We start from the raw sequence: 19679 nt of genomic DNA on the forward strand, positions 1-19679 counted from the left end.
AGGCTCAGTAGTTTCCTAAAAGAGCAAATGTTACGCAAACAGGATTGTATTTGTATTTAGGACTCAGCAGCAGATTGGTGCTTGTTACAATATACTATAGTGTGTGTGTGTGTGTGTTCATGGTTATAAAGGAACATGTCCCCCAGTGCAACAGTGTGCCTCACTGATGTGTTTTTTATGAGTTGTTCAAGAACGATGGAGCTGTATGACACAGGGACACACACACACACACACACATAAAGTACATGTTAGTAGGATCTGCTCTTTGTTGGCTTTGGTTTGCACATGAGATTTGCTGACTAGAGTATAGGACATCCCAGATGATCGACACATCACAGAACAGAACAACACATCAGGACACAGTGGTGCTAACACGGCAGCAGCCATCTGTAAAGCTTCTGTACCTCGGAGTTCAACAATGGGACTATTTTCCACTTTCGTATTCCTTTAAATAAGAAAGTGGAACCTTCCATTGGTTGTCAGCGAGCTTCTCCTGATCTGTTATCAGTAGCTGCAGGAACAGTGAAGCTCCCTGGAGCCATTATTACTTGACACTCTATTGTTATTTCAATTGTATTTTGCAGCCTCTGGTTCAAAGTGGGTGTTTGTTTTCTACAGCAATATAGTGTCCCATAGTATCATCACACACACACACACACACACTTACGCGCATTAAATAAAGCAAAGGGATTGTAACTTTTTTATTTACTTGTCCATGAAAATATTTCAAGAAAAGAAAAAAAAACAATGATGTATAAATTAATCATCCATGACTCTTTGCTTTACATATTATCAACACATTTTTGACTATGAATACGTAAATTTGATAATAAAAACTGCTCTTTGCAACCTAAGGCCACCTACCCTCATCAACAGGGAGTCCAATAGAATGGACAATTCTGAGATCAGGGTTGTTCAAGTTTGAGAAAATAAAAGTAACAACAGTGCAGAGGTTAAGGGGAATGCCACTGATTTTCACATCTGAATTCCCTATTTGTACTGGAAATAAACCAGACATTAGCAATGCTCTACTCTGTGAGTTGGACAAGGAGAGTAGTCTGGCAGAATTCTTTTTCTGCTTCAGTACAAAAAGCGTAATATAAACACCACATAATTGTTGAAATGTAAATCAAGGAGTATAAAGCTGCTTAGCTGATGACTAGGTATTATCTAAGTGCCTAATTATACAGTTACATGTGTGTTTTTGTTTTGTTGACATACTTTACTGGTGTGCTGCATTAAAATACAGCATGATGGTGGTAAACAAGGTTTTGTGAATGTGTTTAAACTGTGGACCCACTGATTAGAGACGTGCTTCTCAGACTTCCATCTTGCGCACAGCATCGCTCATTATCACAAACTCTCTCTGGACTGTCCTAGGCCGTGTTATTAACATATGTACATTTTAAACTGCAGCCCTCCTTTAAAGTGCTGCTCAGAAAAGAAAGGGAGAGATGACAGTGGGACGAATGGGTGGAGGGATGTGGGTCAGACGAGGAGTCGTCCATTGTCTGTTTTCTGTCACAGTGACTGAGATAATAAAACAGTATGTGTTTTGTGACTTCCACGTTGTAGACTTTAAGAGCACATTCACTCATGGTTATTTGGTCCTGATTACACAGTGCTGTATGGTTCTCAGAGGGTTACACCCACCTATGCACACAGCAACTGACCTGGTCACTGAGCTGGTTTTAGAGTGGCTATGGCTCAGGAGGTAGAGAGGGATGGTCCCTGATGGCTGTGGTGACAGTGTACGAATAAATGTGTGATAAAGAACCACAGAATGTATGTGTAAGTATCAGTGAGTAAATGCGAAGTGTACTGTAAAGCAAGTGTGGTCGATAAGACTGGCTCTAAAGCACCATACAAATTCAGTCCATTTAAGATCTAAATATCGATCGGGGTTTAGATCATATTGTAATTAGGAGAAGCCTGTGAAGAGGCCTGGCTTATTTGCACAGATGAACACATCACTCAGGCAAACAGTACTTTCATGTTTGAATTCACACCATCACATTATGCAGACGTGAGCTGTGTTATTAGAACTGGGATTCTGACTTCCTCCTGCTGTATTATCAAGATGTCCCAACTGAACCTTTTCATTTCCATCTTAGCAGCCACACTATTCAATACTTGATCAGAAGCTCTCTGTTTTCTGTGGTTGGAGGAAGCTCGATCACAGACATATTCAATTAGCAGTTTAAAGCCCCTCTGTGAAGAAAACCTCAATATGTCTTTCCAAATTGATTTTGAGAGCCTTAGAATGGCTTCAGGAAAAATGAGTGTGGAGGTGAAAATGGGTCAATGCTCTGCGTCGTTCTCTAAGTGTGTATTAAGCTGGACTCACTCACTAAACAAGGGAGTCCAAACACGGTCCAAACAGTCTGCTCTGACTTCTTATTTGATCATAAACAACATTCACAGTCTCCAGCTCAGTTGGCTCCATCAACCGTTACGACAATAAACCGTACTACAGTCCTGTTACACAGTAGTTAGACACCATAGTTAACACCACATCAACACATCACATTGTACTGTCATTAAGCAAAGTAAGTATGTAAGCTGTCAAACTCTGCTAGCCCATCATTTACCAGACAATAAATTCTAATACACAATCATTTCTTTTTCTGAAACCAACCTTTTTGTGACTGTTGTTGAAGCAAGAGGAAATGTTCATCATCAAACTTCTTTCCTTTACTCACTATCTGTATCCAGCTGTGGAAAACAACACCAATTTTAAAGCTTGTTTTTCTTCCATATCTATCGATGTTAGCATTTTAACCAGCTGCCTCTGACCCATCTCTTCACTGTGGTGGCAAACTACAAGCACTCCTGACAAGTCCCATTCAGCGACGGAGGAAACTACACATATCACCTTGAAGTGATTTCCTTTCTTTTACTGCTCGAGTCTCTTTGCTGTTGTTATGGTATCCTTTCCATCAGTAAGAATAACACTGTACTCTCCAAATTGCTAAGATCTGTAAACCCAGTTGTTTGAAAGAAGTCTGGCTTGTGAGCGTTTGATAAGACAGGTTTGGGTTGAAGATGCTGTGCGTCCTCTGAATGGAGCTTGTCGATCATCAGGACTCACTGGTGCTCTGTGGACAGACTGCCTGAGACTTTGTTGGCACCGTGTTTCCATAGATCAACACCTAACTCCAGTCCAGAATTATATATTGAAATGAACTGGTTGCCTAATTGCTATGAAAATAGAATGAATAAAAAGGAAAGAGTATCATTCATGTAAACATAGCCCCCGTCTTCCCTCTAACTGAGGGAATAACAACATCACTGTTTTACGTTTGAGCTAATCCACTATATGCATAGGTGACATATTAGGGAGAAATACAGCTGATTCTGAAGGTGCATATGACAGCTCTCATAGTTTGAAAGCTGTGCAGTTCAGGTCTGTTGTGTTTACAGAAGAATCTGAGATAATAAGAAAAAGAAGAACTGCTGCGGAGCTGTCAGTGACTTGCACTCCACATCAGAGTGAGCGTTCTTCATGTGGGGACAATGTGGCCACTTCCACAATGATGGCTGTTTTTTGAAGTGGAGATAGGAATCTGCAGCGTGACGACTAATGAGCACCGTCACCTCAGAGCTCTAACACACGATGTCTGGCTCGCTGATCTACACAACAGGTTCACTCCTGTCATTTAAATGCTTGAGTTAAAATGCAGGCACAAATGTCTGGCTTTTGACTTGAAGTAATTGAGGAGGATTTAAACCTTTTCCACAAACACTGAACAATTTAAACCACTTAATCACTTTAGGGCAACACCGGGTCTGAGAGGAAGCAGAGTGTACAAAGGTATAGCTCACTCATGCAGAACAAATACATTCAGAGGCTTGCTATCCTCAGATGAAGAATGTAATTAAAAAAGGCCTCAGCTGATTAATCCTCTGGTCGAAGAACAGAAACACACACACACACACACACACACACACACACACACACACACACACAAACACAAACACACACTCTCTCTTGTTGCTTTACACTTCTTGTCAAAATAAGTCTAACAAGAGTGCTCCTCTGGAGCTGTGGTGCGGTTTTGTGAAGGTCTGGGGGAAACAAGTGAATCAATAAGGCATCCTCTGGCTCCATCTATCCACTCCCAACTCACCAGACCTTGTTAAGACCTACGCATCAGCCAGACTGTGCAAACAGTGGAGTATTCTCTGATGGGCAACACACAAGGCAAAGAACAGGAAGAAGTAGGAGACAGCGCCAAGTGGCGAGTGAGAAATACAATTAGAGAAACAGTGGAGTCTGGCTCCCCCCACTGGCTGTAAATACAAATGATCACTTATAACTGTGTGAGCGTGGAGGCTAAACTGGGCAGGAAATGTCTAGCTCTTTTGAAAAGCCCTTCAAAATACTGACTGGAGGGTGACAGGATGTGAAAGGAACATTAGCAGCAGTAGCAGGATCGGGACTTTCAAATAGTCAGTCCAGCAGTCCAATTCAAACCAGAGCATTTGAAAACCAGAAGCCAGCCCTGGCAAAGCTCAATATAAACGACAACAAGCCTGTTTCTTTTTTTCACAGGTTTAAATCACTTTTCATTCTCTAAGTTCTGACATGATTTGGTTTTAGCCACTTTGTTGTGCATCGTCATCTCTGTTCGGCAACAAAAGGCAAATCATTCTTGAAATCGTTCTTTTCTCTGATGACCATAGGTTTTTCCAATGGTCTGAGGCCAAGGAGAACGGAGAAGCCCTTTTTGTTGAGTGCATTCAGAGGCACAGCTTCATTCTTGTGCTCCCCTTTCACCGTCTCAAGGACTAGAGGTTCAGTCTCGGGGCCACTAAGGCAAATTCTCGCAGAATGTTTCGGGCCACGTCCACTTTGTACTGGGCAATCATTAGCGCCCGCTTCACATCTTCAAAGGAGTAACCCTCTCCCATCAGCTTGGCGATCTTGGCGTCTACGGTCTCGGACTCCATGCTGTGGGGTTTGCCTGGCTGGATGTCTGGAGGGATCTTCCTGGGCAGTGGCTTGGGTGGCCTGGCAGGGGCCTGCGAACAGTCCATCAATACTTGGAGAGGAGAGAGAGAGAAATTGGTGTCAGCGGAAAACTGCCCCTGGCACTCAAGCAGAAATTTGAGAGTATTATTGGTGGTCAAGAAACAGTTAGTAGACCAACTGCTACTAGTAACAGGAGCTAAAGCTTTTACATTTTCCATCTTCAGAGTTCAGACCTCTGTCATTAGTCTCAGACACAGTCTGCCTGCTTCAATGGCAACAGGGGCTGGTGTTTCAGAATAAAAACTGCTAAAACCCATATTTAAGCTGTGTTGGAATTCAAAGTTTCAGAACTTGTCTGCACAAAGCAAGTCCTGCAGTCATCAGTGAAGCTGCTTCAGGCTTCCTGTTCCTGTTGTTCATGTTGATTAGAGTCTCCAGGCCCATGAAAGCTTCTTAGGTTTCATAAAGTTCAAAGGTTCATACCTAATCCAGACCTTAATTACTCGAGGACAAGATTTTGATCTTTATGTTGATCTTTATGTTTATGTTGATCTTTATCTTTATGTCTTATGTTGATAACGTGAGATGACTGAAACACTCATATGTATAATACAACTATATTTTCACATGTTTTTGTGGAAATTACATCCTTATCAAGACCTGTGTGAATGTCTTCATGTACTTATTTGCTGAGAAGGGGATATAGCTCGACCTTGACTACCTGGTAAATGGTCGTATTCAAGGCAGCCTCTGGAGCCTTTAACATTTTCTGTGTGTCGTCGGACTGGAGGCAGGGGAGCAGCACTGTTCAGCATGTCAAACACTGTGTCTAGACAACAGATGACACAGACAAAGTCAGGTAAACAACCCAGATGCTTATCTGTCAGTCAACAAAGTAATGCAGGAAATGATGTGTGTTCAATTTTCCATAATTCCATGAGCATAATATAATCTACACGGACAGAAAAATCTAAGATTAGCACAACACTGTGGGACATTCACCAAGCACTTTATCACTATTAAACTGTAAGTGAAATGTTGCAGGTTTGTCAGCTCACCAGGGGTTAACAGTAAATGTCCGGAGGAGGGCCTGTGTGGTCGTGGGATAACAGAGGAGGAGGAGGACGTGGACGAGTTGCAGGATGAGGACGGCAGAGATGAGAAGAGGTCAGTAAAGCTGTGTCGCGCCGGCGGAGGAGGAGGAGGAGGGGGAGGCTGGGATGGAGGGCGGCTGTTGAAGAGCTCTTCTAATGCTGAAACACAACAGAGGCCACCGACAACACTGAGTTCTCTGCTCTGCCTTGATTGATGCGTATTCCACGAGGAGCTAAGTGGCTGCCTATAAAACTGGAGCCGTGTGCTGGGACCACATGCTGAAGAGCGGCTGGCATGCTGTCTTTTAGAGAGAGGCCAAAAGAGGAGGGCAACGGGAGGTGCAAGGAGGTTTGTTGTGGGTCAAAAACTAAAGGTTGTGTCTAGGTTTTTAATACTTACCCATGTACCTGATGTAAATGTCTGACTGTTCGTATGCAGAACTACAGAGTCTGGGTGAACACACTGTGAACTGGTGTCACTAGGCCCTCGTCTGAAGCCTAGTTCTGTTTGTTTACAACACTAGTGTCTACCACAGCTCATGTGGCCCAGTGTTCTGTCATTCCTATTCATTTGAGTTGCTACTAGAAAGGTGGTCAAAAATCATCATGTATATGAGCAATATATGATTTTAATAAAACACTAAAACTTTGGTTATTTGGGGAGTTTATCAAGAGAGTTCATGATCTTCTAATAATCTGCCCGATAATGTTCCTAGGAAAAAGTCAGGGAATACCGGCAGTGGGAGATATACGGAGAGAGACATTTCACAGTTAGACACATCTGCAGGAGAAACACAGAGACACAGAGGAGACAGGCTGAGACAGACAGAATATGTCAACAGTGGGGGAGCTGAGGCTGGATGGGGGAGGTGAGGGTGGTTTGTGTTTCTTGTTGTGGTGAGCTACCTTGGGGGGGCAGCAGGATGTCATAGTTGGAGGGTGACTGGTTGGTGTTGAAGGAGCAGAGGTCAGTATTTGCTGCCCCCGGGACCAACTCCCTGACCGATTCTGAGTGTCTACCTGAGGAACACAAGCAGAGTTCAGCAGAAAGTAGCCTGAAGTCTCAATAACTCAGTATATTCAGTTTCAATTTAAGGAACAATAAAACAATACTGCAATGGTACTATTTAGTTCTGCAGGTTGTTGTGCACCTTATTCATTCTTTGTTAAAAAAAATTAAAAAAAAGATCTATTGCCTCTCATATTTTAAGACTCACTAGTGGATTAAAGAATGATATGGGTCATATTCACCCGCTCATTACAACAGATATGACATCAGATGGACAGGTCAGTGATGTCATATCATGGCTATAGGGATACCATGTCATTTTTATAATATGTAATGATCATCTCTGCTGGTTTCAGGACTTACCAGTCTCAGGGAACTGCTGCTTCTTCTCCTCAGTGCAGGGTTCTGTGGAGCCATTCTCCAAGTGCCTGAATGACAGAGGAAATCTCTTTGGGTCACAGCAGACTTATCAAGCTCTGAAACCACCAGTGCTACATCACCATGGTAACCTAAATACTCTGAGAGGAGGTCAGTACCTGCTGGGCACAGAGATGCAGATTGGAGCCTGGCTCAGACAGAGGTTGGATGAAGGGACTTGATAGTCATCCTCCAGCCTCTCCATCGCCCTCTGCTGTCTTTCTTGCACAGGACTACTGAAAGGGTTGGAGGCTCTGTAAGGAAGCTTCCCATTAGTGTCAATCATACAGTTCTATGAAACTACAATCACTGAGATGTGCACAGGTCTATTAGGAGTCATGCAACAACAACAAAATGCAGTAAACATTTTTTCATTAGTGTTTTTACATTAGTTATTTCACATTAAAACTTAAAGCATAAAACAATAGTAAATGGTCTGTATTTCTATAGCAACAACAGGGAATTTAGATTAATTGGTAAATGGTAAATGGTCTGTATTTATATTGTGCTTTTCTATTCTTGATGACCACTCAAAGTGCTTTAGACTATACAGTGCATCTATAGGCAGCACTTTTTTCTATTAGGGGCAAATCGGGGTATAGTATCTTGCCAAAGGACACTTCGGCATGTGGAATGGGGAACACTGGGATCAAACCGCCTTCTGGTTTGAGGACACAGCCACAGCCACCCCCTATCAACCCAGTCAGTGTATAACTGCCAATACATGTGTGTGCTCTGCTCTGACTGTTTCACTGGTATAAGAGTAGAGGAACGTTTTTTCACTGGAATCAGACCTACAGGCTGTGCTTGCTTTAACTTCTCCCTGTATGTGTACAACAGCAAGCTCAAATGACTGAAATGCAAATAGTGTTTTGTCTTTGTACAGCAAGAGGCTATTTATTTATCTAAGCTGTTTCCACTCAGACACAAAGTCAAAGGACTACATTTAAAATTCAGTGTTTGTGTACTCGAGAGACTACAAGTTCACAACCACAAGTTTTAAGGCAGACTATAGACGATTAGCTGAAAAGGATGCATGATTGGTATGCATGAATGTTTATTTATTTTAGCTCTAGTCACACTCAAGGTCCTTTACAGTACAGTTTTGCATTCATCCATTCACACATTCATACATTGTGTGTGTGTGTGTGTGTGTGTGTGTGTGTGTGCGTGTGCGTGCGTGCGTGTGCGTGCGTGTGTGTGTGTGTGTGTGTGTGTGTGTGTGTGTGTGTGTGTGTGTGTGTGTGTGTGTGTGTGTTTGTGTGTGCCAAGTTGTAGGGAAAATGTGAAAGAATTTCAGGGACACTTTTACTTTTTTCATTACTGCTGAGGAACCACTGAGAAAAACCTGAGCCTAGCAGCAGGAAAAGGCTCTGGCTGTATACGTGCATGAAATTCTATGATAACTAATCAGGATACAGATTTCAAAACAGCACAGATCATGGCTTCAGACTCCGCAATGCCACAAAAAGTGAGGAATACAGTTTACGGTCTCCATGCTATAAACCTCATCAGGTCAAATGAGACTTCGAACTGGATTGTGAAAATATGCAGCACCAATTACCAAGTGCCTCCCCCCTGTTAGCTGAGTTTACCTACTGTATGTGTTACAGTAAAATCTTATTGTTCTGCTAAGTTACAAAGTACACTTACTGCTGCGTCAAGGCCACAATGAAGGAACAGTTTAACTTGAATGATGCATAGATGTATAGCAAATCAATAACAAGACACACTTTTGCAGCTGTGTCCTGCCACAACCACTGTTCCGTATGAATCATACACTTAGCTAAAAGATGTAGTATTGACCTGGGGCCTCATTTATAAAACCGTGCGTAGGATTCTTACTGAAAGTGTCTGCGCACACAAAAGCCGAAAATGGCGTACACAACCTGAAGGCACCACTCCATCTGCATAGTTGTGAGTAGATAATGAGTGCATTTTCATTTTTGGGTGAACTATCCCTTTGCAGTGAGTGAGCGTGAACACGACAGAGAGGACAGTGCATGAAACAAAAAAGAGTTCAGATTTAAAGGTGGAGGCAAAGAAAATAATAGTTTCTCACCATCAGAATGGGAGTGGACTTGTTTTACCGTCTGTTCGTATTTTAATCATCCAAAACTGCAGACATTATTAAAATCAGAAACAGCTGTGACGTTCCTAATCTATAAACTTTAACCGAATTATTTTATTCCCAAAAGGGGCTTTAAGAAGAACGAGAACATTTATACAGTGTGTCCATCATGTCACACACATACCCGTCTGCTAATGGACCCCGAGGGGTGCGTACTTGTGTTTGTACAGAGATGGTTTGGTTCCGTTCTGCAATACTGGACTCAGTTCAACACAAAGATCCACGATAACAGATTTATACAATCTCTATCAGCGGATGATTCAGTCATCATCATGGGCCAGGAAACACTTGTTTCCTCCTCATCCTTCTACAAGCATGCTCCTCTATTAGTGCCAGTGCATCCGTCACCCAGCATTACCCATCACCGCGGCATGAATGTGCACAAAACACGACAACTTCCCACATCAGTGGATGTTGAGTGTTAAGGACAGGGGACGTCGCACCTTGTTAAACCCTATGAGACAAATTGTGATTTGTGAATATGGGCGATACAAATAAAATTTGATTGATGATTGATGGTATCCTAATCTCCACTCTGGGAAATTATTTGAAAATAGAAGTTTAAAGGTGAACACAGTTTATTTATTTTTGTAAGTGGTCTCCAATTCGTTCTGTGCGCCTGACAGCACAGACACGTTCACTGCAGCGATATTACACACACACACACACACACACACGCTCTCACACTATATGAAAACTACAGTTGTACTCTTGATACAGGCTCAGTGTTATAGAAGATATAACTAAAAACTATCAATCATTGCTTCTGTATCAGATATGTAATGCTAACACTGTTGATTTTAATGTTACTGGTGAAGTGGATCAATAATCTGGCTTCAAATCACCTCCTTAAGTTTGCATCACCACTTTCACATATCTCAACGTTTGTGTGAGAAGTGGTGTATGCACAAAATGGGGTGTGAAAGATGCCCCAGGCCCCAGAGCTTTTGGTGATGAATGGAATCTTCATATCTTTATATACTTTTCAGTAGCAATAATAATAATGATAATAATAATAATGTGTGTGTGTGTGTGTGTGTGAGAGAGAGAGAAAGTGATCTGGTGAATGTAGGATATACTTCCAAGTAAGCTGCAGCCTCTGTAAGGTAAGTGTGTGTGTGTTGCTCTAACAAACTCACAATATTTTACAACACTAAATTGTTTTCAGTGGAACCAGAGCTTCCTCTTTCAGCTCAAGCTTTATCAGAAGTGGCAGCTCTATCCCCAGCCTCCAGTACAGCCTGATACACAGAAACATCTAATCCAATTCTGGCTGCAGCTAAAAGGCTATTAGATGTTCAGCCACCATTTTAAAGCTGTTTCTAACAGGACTTTTCCCTAAGGCTACGAGACCTCACTAGTAAAAAGTCCCAGAGTCTGAAACCACAAAGCAAGACAGGAACAGCTTAAAGGGATAGTTCACCCAGAAATGAAAATGAAAATGTCCTCATCATCTACTCACCACTATGCCGATGAAGGAGTGGGTGAAGTGTTTGAGTCCACAAAACACTTCTGGAGTCTCAGGGGTGAACTGTGTTGCAGCAGAATCCAATACAATTGAAGTCACACGTGACCTCTTCTTCAGACGTAATAAAACAACAGAAAAAACATAACACGCCTCCATACTGCTCCTGTGGTGTCATCCTACGAGGTGCGTTGTGGACACTTGGATGACACCACACCAGCAGTATGGAGGTATGTTGTGTTTTTTCTGTTGTTTTGTTACGTCTGAAGTCTTGTTCAATATTTAAATCAGTTGTATTGGATTCTGCTCTAACAAAGTTTACCCCTGAGACTCCAGAAGTGCTTTGTGGACTAACACTTTACCCACCCCTCCATCGGCATAGTGGTGAGTAGATATAGGGGAGAATTTCATTTCTGGGTGAACTATCCCTTTAAGGAGGCATGACTTTAGACTAAAGGGAATTTCTAACTCAACTCTCACCAGGTTCATGTTTGTATAGGGCTCTGTTCAGACCTGATGTTAACATCCATCCTGATTTATCTAATCGCAGGTTGACAGCTCTAAGTACAAAATGTGAACTCATTCAAGATGCATTGAGGACGCATTTGAGATCTGATCACTCAGACCACATTTGAAGTAGTCTCAACTGCATGTGGCTACAAAATCCTTAAGGTGTGTGAATACAAATATTTCCTGGGCCGCCTACTCACCTGACATCACTTTTTCTTTTACTATTTAGAATGAGAACGATCTTATTTTATTGTCCAGCTGTGCACAGCACTTTGATTCACTCAGAATCTCCCACGCCCTGCTCTCTCTCTCCCTTGTCTTTCTCTTTGTTCTTTTTCTCTTTCACACACACACACACACACACACACACACACACACACACACACACACACACACACACACACACACACACACACACACACACACACACACACACACACACACACACACACACACACACACACACACACACACACACACACACACACACAGGGCAGACCCACAGGGAACAAACATGCTGCCACACACTATGATTTTATTCCAATCTTCCAGGATATTTATAAGGAAAATTAGTTCATATCTTGCTGGATTCATGTGTTCGCGCGTGTGTGTGTGTGTGTGTGTGTGTGTGTGTGTGTGTGTGTGTGTGTGTGTGTGTGTGTGTGTGTGTGTGTGTGTGTGTGTGTGTGTGTGTGTGTAATACTCACTTGTGGCTACTGGCAAGTGAGGACTGACTTGGCGAGAGCCTTGAAGGAAAGATATCATACTCATCACTGACTGGCACGCCATTAGAGAAGGGCTACACAGACACACACAAGAGAAGAAGAGAATAATAATAAATAAAATACAATGCCAAGTGAATATGATGAAGTGAAATACACTTAAACAGAGTAATATGCATCAGATACTGTGTTCCTCCCTGAGTCTGGCATAGGAGGGTGGTAGTAAAGTTCTTATCCCTTCAGACAGGGCCAGGACACCAGACTGAATGAAGCTCAGTGTCATGTTGGTCATTTATAGCTTCAAAACAACTCGCTTAAAAGGAAGACTGAGGTAAAAGATGCAGAAACAAGTACTTTAAATATATGTATTCATGCTTTCTCCACTCATCAACCAACACAGTGTTGTGAGCAGTATGAATCACTTTCTGAGAGTAGATCTGTTCGAATGAGAAAACAACAAAAGTAGAATTTAAAGCCTTTGTCAAGCTCTGCTCATAAAAGCAGTGGTGCTGAGAGGGAATGTGATGCAAACATTTTCCCATGCCAAAAAGAATCTGCATTTACAGGGGAGGAATGACCTATGAATGTGCTGCCACATCAGCCTTGCGAGCCGCTAACACCAGCGAAGGTAAAGATTAGCTGTCTTTGTGACAGAGTTACTCTCCAGATGTGCAATCCTGAACGCACAACTTTGTATGTGTTCGAAAAAAGCTGCTGAAGGAGACACGTTTTTGACCCAGCTTCATGTTTAAGACGGATATTTGATAGAAAGACTACTACTGATAATAACAACACATTCATTTAGTAAGGCCTGGACAGTGGACAATTCTGAAAACCCTTGGGCCAAGTGTGACCTTCAAGAACACAGAAATATATTTTATATGCAAAACACATCTGCCTCTTTATGGAAGACAAAAGTATGTAAAGAAGCACATCTACTTCCATGATGTTACCCAAAGGGACAATGCTCTCCTTAAGCAACTGGAGGCACTTTGTGATCAAAGAGTCTCTGGAGGGAGAGGCTGCGTGTGCACGAGTGTGCGCACTGCACTTTGAATGATGAAGTGGAGACAGCATACAAATTATGCAGACCCTCAGTGGTATTCTCTTTTCCACACCAGTAAATGCTGCAGCAGTCTCGGGAGGATTTGCTTGGTAATGTACGAGTGGTCATTTCAAACAGTGAGTTACAGTTACATCAGGGATTTTTTTTTTTTGTGCATATTTTATTTATATTTAATGCTTAAATTCCATAAAAGTGTGTATTTACTCATTAGAGGAAAGGCAGAGAGTTTAATGTCTCGTCTACAAAGTGACAAGGATTTAATTCGTTTTTGGTAAAGCGTAAGCATGAGTAATTCAATCAGGCTCAACTCCTTTGTGATTTTCAACATACAATTAAAACATGTGAATCTTTCTGCTCATGAACCAAGCTGGATGCATAACTCCCTGTTTAGGCTATGGACAAACAATGGTTGTGGCCTGTGCTGGGGAGATAATGGGTCTTGAGTGTGGACCAGGAATCTCTGGTCACCATCTTACAGACAGAAAACCAGTTGAATATAAACATTGATGGACACTATAAATCACTTAAGTGCATCAGGTACAAAAAAGAGACATAAAGGACAAACATTTACTGTACTTACAGACAGACATTTCAAGCTTCGTGCAGTATGCTGCTACATACCACCAATTAGTCCACTTTGTGAATAATCTTTAAAGTTTAGTGAAGAAGATTGACTGTACTGTTGGGGTGCAGACCTGAGAAAGTTCAAAGCCTTAACAACCATGTATAATATGGTTCAGTGTTTAAGATTTAAGTGAAAGGGATCTATTGGCAGAAAGATTTCACGAGTGTATAATCATCTAAATTGTACAAATTGTTGTTTTCTTTACACTAGAATAAGCCCTTTATATTTAAATACTTTATATTTACATCGGGAGCGGGTCATCTCGACAGAGGCTGCCATGTTTTTACAGTAGCTCAGACTTTTTGAGTTGTATGACAACTGAAGGCTACCACAGGTTTTCATTCATGTTTGGTAGGGGAAGGTGAGGTGAGGGGTATTCAGCTGCAACATGCAACTTCGTCACTAGAGGTCACTAGATTCTACACACTGAACCTTTAAGCAAGGCACATACATGTAATAAATACTGTGAACTGTTAAAACCAAAAAACAGCCCAACCTAAGCCCTACCTTTGAGCTCTCTCGGTTTCCTGTCCCCTCCATTCTGTGATGTAACCTTCCAAATCCTGCAGACGGACAACTGAGGGGTCTTCCGTTCAGGTGAGAGGGGCCGGCAGGTCCCAGCTGGAGCTGGTGTTCTAGTCCAGGCCTGTGGGCATCTGCCAAATGGTTGTCTTTGGTACAGCGTGTCTCAGGGGTCATCTGGGTGTCTGACAGTGCCCCAGTAGAAGAGGACGTGGAAGAGGAACTGGGAAGCCAAGAGTGGCGTGACTCTGGAGGAATGGGAGGAGGTCGCTCAGGTGGAGGCGGTGGAGGTGGATCCCTCTGAGGGGGAGGTGGGGCTGGGAGAGGCTTGTCCTGCTTCCTGGACATGCCTGGTGAAGACTGCAGAGGTTGAGAGATAAGAGACCAGCTTTCTAATAACACTCCACCATGTACACTTTCTATGTTTTTACTGTGGATGTTTTGTGGAGGCCATGAGCACTTTGTGGAAGCTGATGGGTAAGATCTGAGCCTACTGTAAAAAGATGTTTCCATGCTGTGTGTGTTTGTACAAAACAACACAAAATCAACACTTTAACTGATTTTCACCAAAGTCGTTGGTATTGGTAATATAATATCGGCAACACTTGGGAGGGTATCTCCAGAGGATTAACCTTTGGTGCTGATTAGTCATGCCTACAATTTGTATAGATCGAAAAATAATGAATGATCATATGGCAGGAATGAGGTCACCATGACGTCACTATGAAGCCCATCTGGTTCTAGAGGGTTTTTCTCTTCAAAGTCGCCCACGTGCTGCTCATTGTGGAAACTGTTGGGTTTCTCTGTAATTTTTAAGGTCCTAACCTTCTATGTAAAGTGCCTTGAGATAATGTATATTATGACTCAGCGCTATACAAATAAATTTGAATTGAATTGATATAATAGAATGGGAGACATTTCTGACACAATCTACAGTATATTTAGAACAACCAATAATTCTGCCAATTATTATAATATATAGACTTTGCCTAACTTTATATAGAACAAATATTTTGTACATGTGTGAGTAGTTTTAATTGTGAAATGAAAAAAACACATCAATGTTACATTGGTTAGGTGATGAGAGCTCAACAGGCTGCTCCTGTGTCCCGGTTCAATTGTCCTGTACCATGATACACGACTGCATGTTTTTAATCACACTTTTCATCTTGGTTTCAGAAAACCTTCAGAAATTCAACATGTATGTCGTGCTGTCACTTGGGGCCATCAAAGAGCTTCAAGGTCTTGTGCAGCTTCATTGCAGATATGTTTCTTATTCGTACAATATTGTCTTTTCTCTTCCTCTATGATTCAACAGGCTTTAATGCATTTTCTTTATAAACATCGTCTTTGTTTAGCTTAGTATTGTATCTTGTTTTTGAGCACATCTGTGACAGCCATTGGCTGAATATAAAGGCAGCTCATTTTTCTCTTTCTCTGTGAAATGCTGTGACTGACCTTTGGAGAGGCAGTGGGACTGGCAGACGGGGAGCGGATGGCCCCTTTCTGGATGAGGTCAAGTCGTGGCGGGACAGGAGGAAGGCCAAGGTGCTGGACGCAATGACCGGGGTCCCCTATATGGGCTTTCCTGTGTTGGCTGACAGGTGAAGAGCTGGGAGACACCATGGGGGAGTTCTGGCGCTCGGCACAGTGCTGAAAAACAGTAGAATTTCTTAAAGGTGTGTTTAAGACCAGCTGGAAGAGAGGCATTATTATTATTTACCAAACTGGGCTATGGACTGATTCTCCTTCACTTTTACTTCTAAAAGTCAAAAAAATCTGAGGGTTAAAATACCATTTATCATTATGAATATTGTATTAGTTGAAGAAGTATGTATGTGTGATGTGTAGTTTGCTTTTGATTCTAGCATTGTGTAGGATGTTCCCCTGTGGATAGGGGAGGAGTTGGGAGAATGGGAGGTTATACTAGGGTTGGGTGAAATCTTTTGTTTGAAACCATGCTGCCATACCTACATTTGTTTGGAAATGTTTACCACTGAGTAAGTTAGATAAACTGTTTACTTAATTAAATTGTATTCAAGAGAAATAATGGCTGTATGTTGTTGCCCTTTATTTATGTTTCTACGTAGAAGGTTTAAAGACCCCTCCTTATCCTTGAGGATGCATTACTAAAGTGAGCAAATTTATGTACATGTGAAAGATTTTCTGTTATGGTACACATAGCAATATCCTGATTTATGTTTGTTTTCTTGTACATAAAAATCCTCAATCCATCAATCCATCCATCTGTCACACGTTCATCAATCCTCCACCATTCTTAAGCCCACTCAATAAATGGTTAAATGGATCCTTGTGTTTAAATGTGCACCCCAGTTAGAAGCACAATTATCCAGTCATTCCTATCCCACTTAACCATGCAAGGAAACCAAATTCACTCTGCATATCCAGTTTAAAATGACAGTCTTTTTCACACAATGTCATTCTTAATTCTTTGATAAATATGGTTGTGGAAGAGAAAAAGGGCAAATCGGAAGTCTTTTCCCCCACAAGTCAATAGATCAAATGTTTACCTTCCTGATGTTGGCAAGTCCATTCATGACCAGGCAGTCCTCTCGGTCTTCCTCGTCATCCAGCTCCAGCATGTGGCAGCTGTGCTGGTCCAGGAAGAAGCACTTGGTGCCCTCATTTCGTGGGTCAAAGGGATCCACAATGATGGGCTCTGTGCCTTTGATCTCACAACGGCAGAACGGACAACCCTGACCATCTGATTCCTGGAAAAGACGAAGATGAGAGACTGCATGAAACAATATCTCTCTCTCTCTCCCTCTCTCTCTCTCTCTCTCTCTCACACAGACACGATAAATTAGGAGACAAACTTTAACCTTGTTTCAGTTAAATTAGCAAAAGGGGATTTAGGCTTGATACTGACATTTCCCCTCATTCGTGAAACGACTAGCAACGTTGACTGGACACTTGCTCATATAGATTTCTTCTAGGGAAAACAGTTCTTAAACTTGGCTACATGTACATATTCCACATGGCAGCCCCTGTCAAACTGAGGTCATCAATCAGATAATAAAGGTGCTTTGGGTTTTCAGTGCATCTCTCTCTCTCTCATAAACACTAAACAAACCAACAGCAACAGACAGCTGAGACAACTATTCCTCCAGGACCCTATTTGAAAACATTGTAGGGATCATTTGAATGCAATCTGGGTAACATCATTTTTATCAGGAATATTCATCTAAGAAACAAGAAAAGAGATCCAATCTAATTCGACCAAATAATGGAACGGAACAGATGGGGTAACACAAATACCTAAGTAGACAAAAGCTGATGGTTTCTTAATTATAATTAAATTATTAATAAGTGTACTAACCAGTTGTACCAGATTCACCAGATACATTCTCTATGGATAGAAATTAAATAACTGAACTTTCTCTGTTTGCATCGCTCTGATGTTACATGTTACAAATATGACTTAATACTTTGTGGGTTGAAATAATTACCACTTGCTAACACTTGATACAATTAGTAGTGAGAGACACAAACCACAAAACAACACACAGAAAAGCCAAAGTGAATCATTCTGTGTCCTCACAACATTGATTTGGGATTAAACTAATAACTAGAACAAGGGAGACCTCATGTGATCCCAAAAATGGTCAATAAAGAAACCAGGATGTTGTAGTGCATAGATCATCAGACAGCTCTGAGTGAGGAGTGTGTTTGTTGCAACCCTAGTGAGTAATATACAGAAAGTCAGGGAACCCCCACTGTGTCAATGACCTGGAACGGACTGGTGCTGGGTTACTCACCGTCACATGGGAGGAGGGTTTCCTCTGACTCTGACTCACCATTTCATTGATGTTCGATGTGGAGAAAAATACTCACTAGTGTAACTAAGACTACAAAAGAAAAGCACTATATAAATGCAGTAAAAAAAAACTAAAACACGTTTAAATCAGGGTTATAACTCTTAGATGTCAAATCTATTGTTTCAAAACATTTTGGCTGAATTTGAGTTTTGATTATTTAGCAAAAAATTTTTAATTATCAAGAGAAATGCCACTGAGGCAGGACTTAATGTGAATGACAGATGGAGAGACTTTAGTGCTCATCCCGTAGATATATTCTCATCAACAGAACATCACTTTAGCCAGAAAAACAGAGAAAGCATTTAATGGTATTATACGTTTTCATTTGAATGTCTAAAATGTGTTCAATATTAATGGTATAACACTAGAATGTTTATTAATGCTCCTGACTGAGATGACTCAAACAAAGGCTCATGACAAATGGAAACTGTTATAGCTCTGACTGACAGAAAAACATGTATAAAGCCTTTGCATTCACAGTCTTCTGAATCATTTTCCAGGTCCTCCCTCGCTAAAGCTCCACTGCCAAATACATAGATCTTTCAATACAAAATGTTGTGGCTCTCTCTGAGGTTTCTACGTTTTTTCCCTGTTCAAAGGGTATTTTGGTAGTTTTTCCTTACTCCGGTTGAGGGTTAAGGACAGGGTATGTCACACCTTGTTAAGCCCTATGAGAAAAATTGTGATTTGTGAATATGGGCTATAAAAATAAAATTTGGTGGCCACAGCAGTGATGTTATTAATAAAGAAAATACACTGATACACTGCTGCTGACGTGGATAATACACTGAGTGAGAGTGAGTACGATAGAGAGAACGGAGCCTGAAACAAAAAAAAACTAATTCAAAGGTGGAGCCTAAAGCTGAGGACAACTTGAAGAAACACACGAATATACTGTGTGCACACCCTCTCATGTTTTACTTCCTCTATGACCGATATATGGAAATTTGATTTGGGCAGACACAAGGACCCTAGAAGAAAGTGAGGAAAGGGTGAGAGCGGGGGTCTTCTTCTTCAGCTGCTTAATCAGTTACGTTTTCATTTGTATGCAGACGCAAACCAGATTTACTGGTGAAATCACATTATGCTGTGTGGATTATTTCTTTACCTGCCAAGCTGTAAGACAGGAAGTGCACATCAGGTGACCACAAGGTTCGATCTTGACATCTTTGTCGTTCTCAGCGCAGATCTTACAAAGCTGGAAGGTGGAGCCCATTTCGCAGTAGAGCTCATACTGTTCCTGTGTAGGCAGAGCAAACTCCTGTTAGTCATCACTTGATACAGGGATCAAAATATACATATCT

The 19679-nt window shown here is 41.6% G+C and overlaps 1 protein-coding gene across 1 annotated transcript in view; it reads right to left on the bottom strand.

The window, feature by feature from the left end:
- Window positions 1–270: 270 nt before the first annotated feature.
- Window positions 271–19679, bottom strand: part of cblb (Cbl proto-oncogene B, E3 ubiquitin protein ligase) — a 50732-nt gene continuing 31323 nt past the window's right edge. The window contains exons 9-20 of the mRNA XM_034606986.1: window positions 19484–19615; window positions 17068–17268; window positions 15995–16189; window positions 14522–14896; window positions 12309–12400; window positions 7615–7749; window positions 7442–7506; window positions 6976–7089; window positions 6034–6228; window positions 5697–5804; window positions 3954–5045; window positions 271–3540 (exon numbers count right to left, since the gene is read on the bottom strand). Coding sequence (XP_034462877.1) covers window positions 4792–5045; window positions 5697–5804; window positions 6034–6228; window positions 6976–7089; window positions 7442–7506; window positions 7615–7749; window positions 12309–12400; window positions 14522–14896; window positions 15995–16189; window positions 17068–17268; window positions 19484–19615 — 1866 coding nt within the window. The 3' untranslated portion in view covers window positions 271–3540; window positions 3954–4791. The remainder of the gene's footprint in view (window positions 3541–3953; window positions 5046–5696; window positions 5805–6033; window positions 6229–6975; window positions 7090–7441; window positions 7507–7614; window positions 7750–12308; window positions 12401–14521; window positions 14897–15994; window positions 16190–17067; window positions 17269–19483; window positions 19616–19679) is intronic.

This window comes from Hippoglossus hippoglossus, chromosome 14 (assembly GCF_009819705.1).
Source record: "Hippoglossus hippoglossus isolate fHipHip1 chromosome 14, fHipHip1.pri, whole genome shotgun sequence".
Classification (NCBI taxonomy): Eukaryota; Metazoa; Chordata; class Actinopteri; order Pleuronectiformes; family Pleuronectidae; genus Hippoglossus; species Hippoglossus hippoglossus.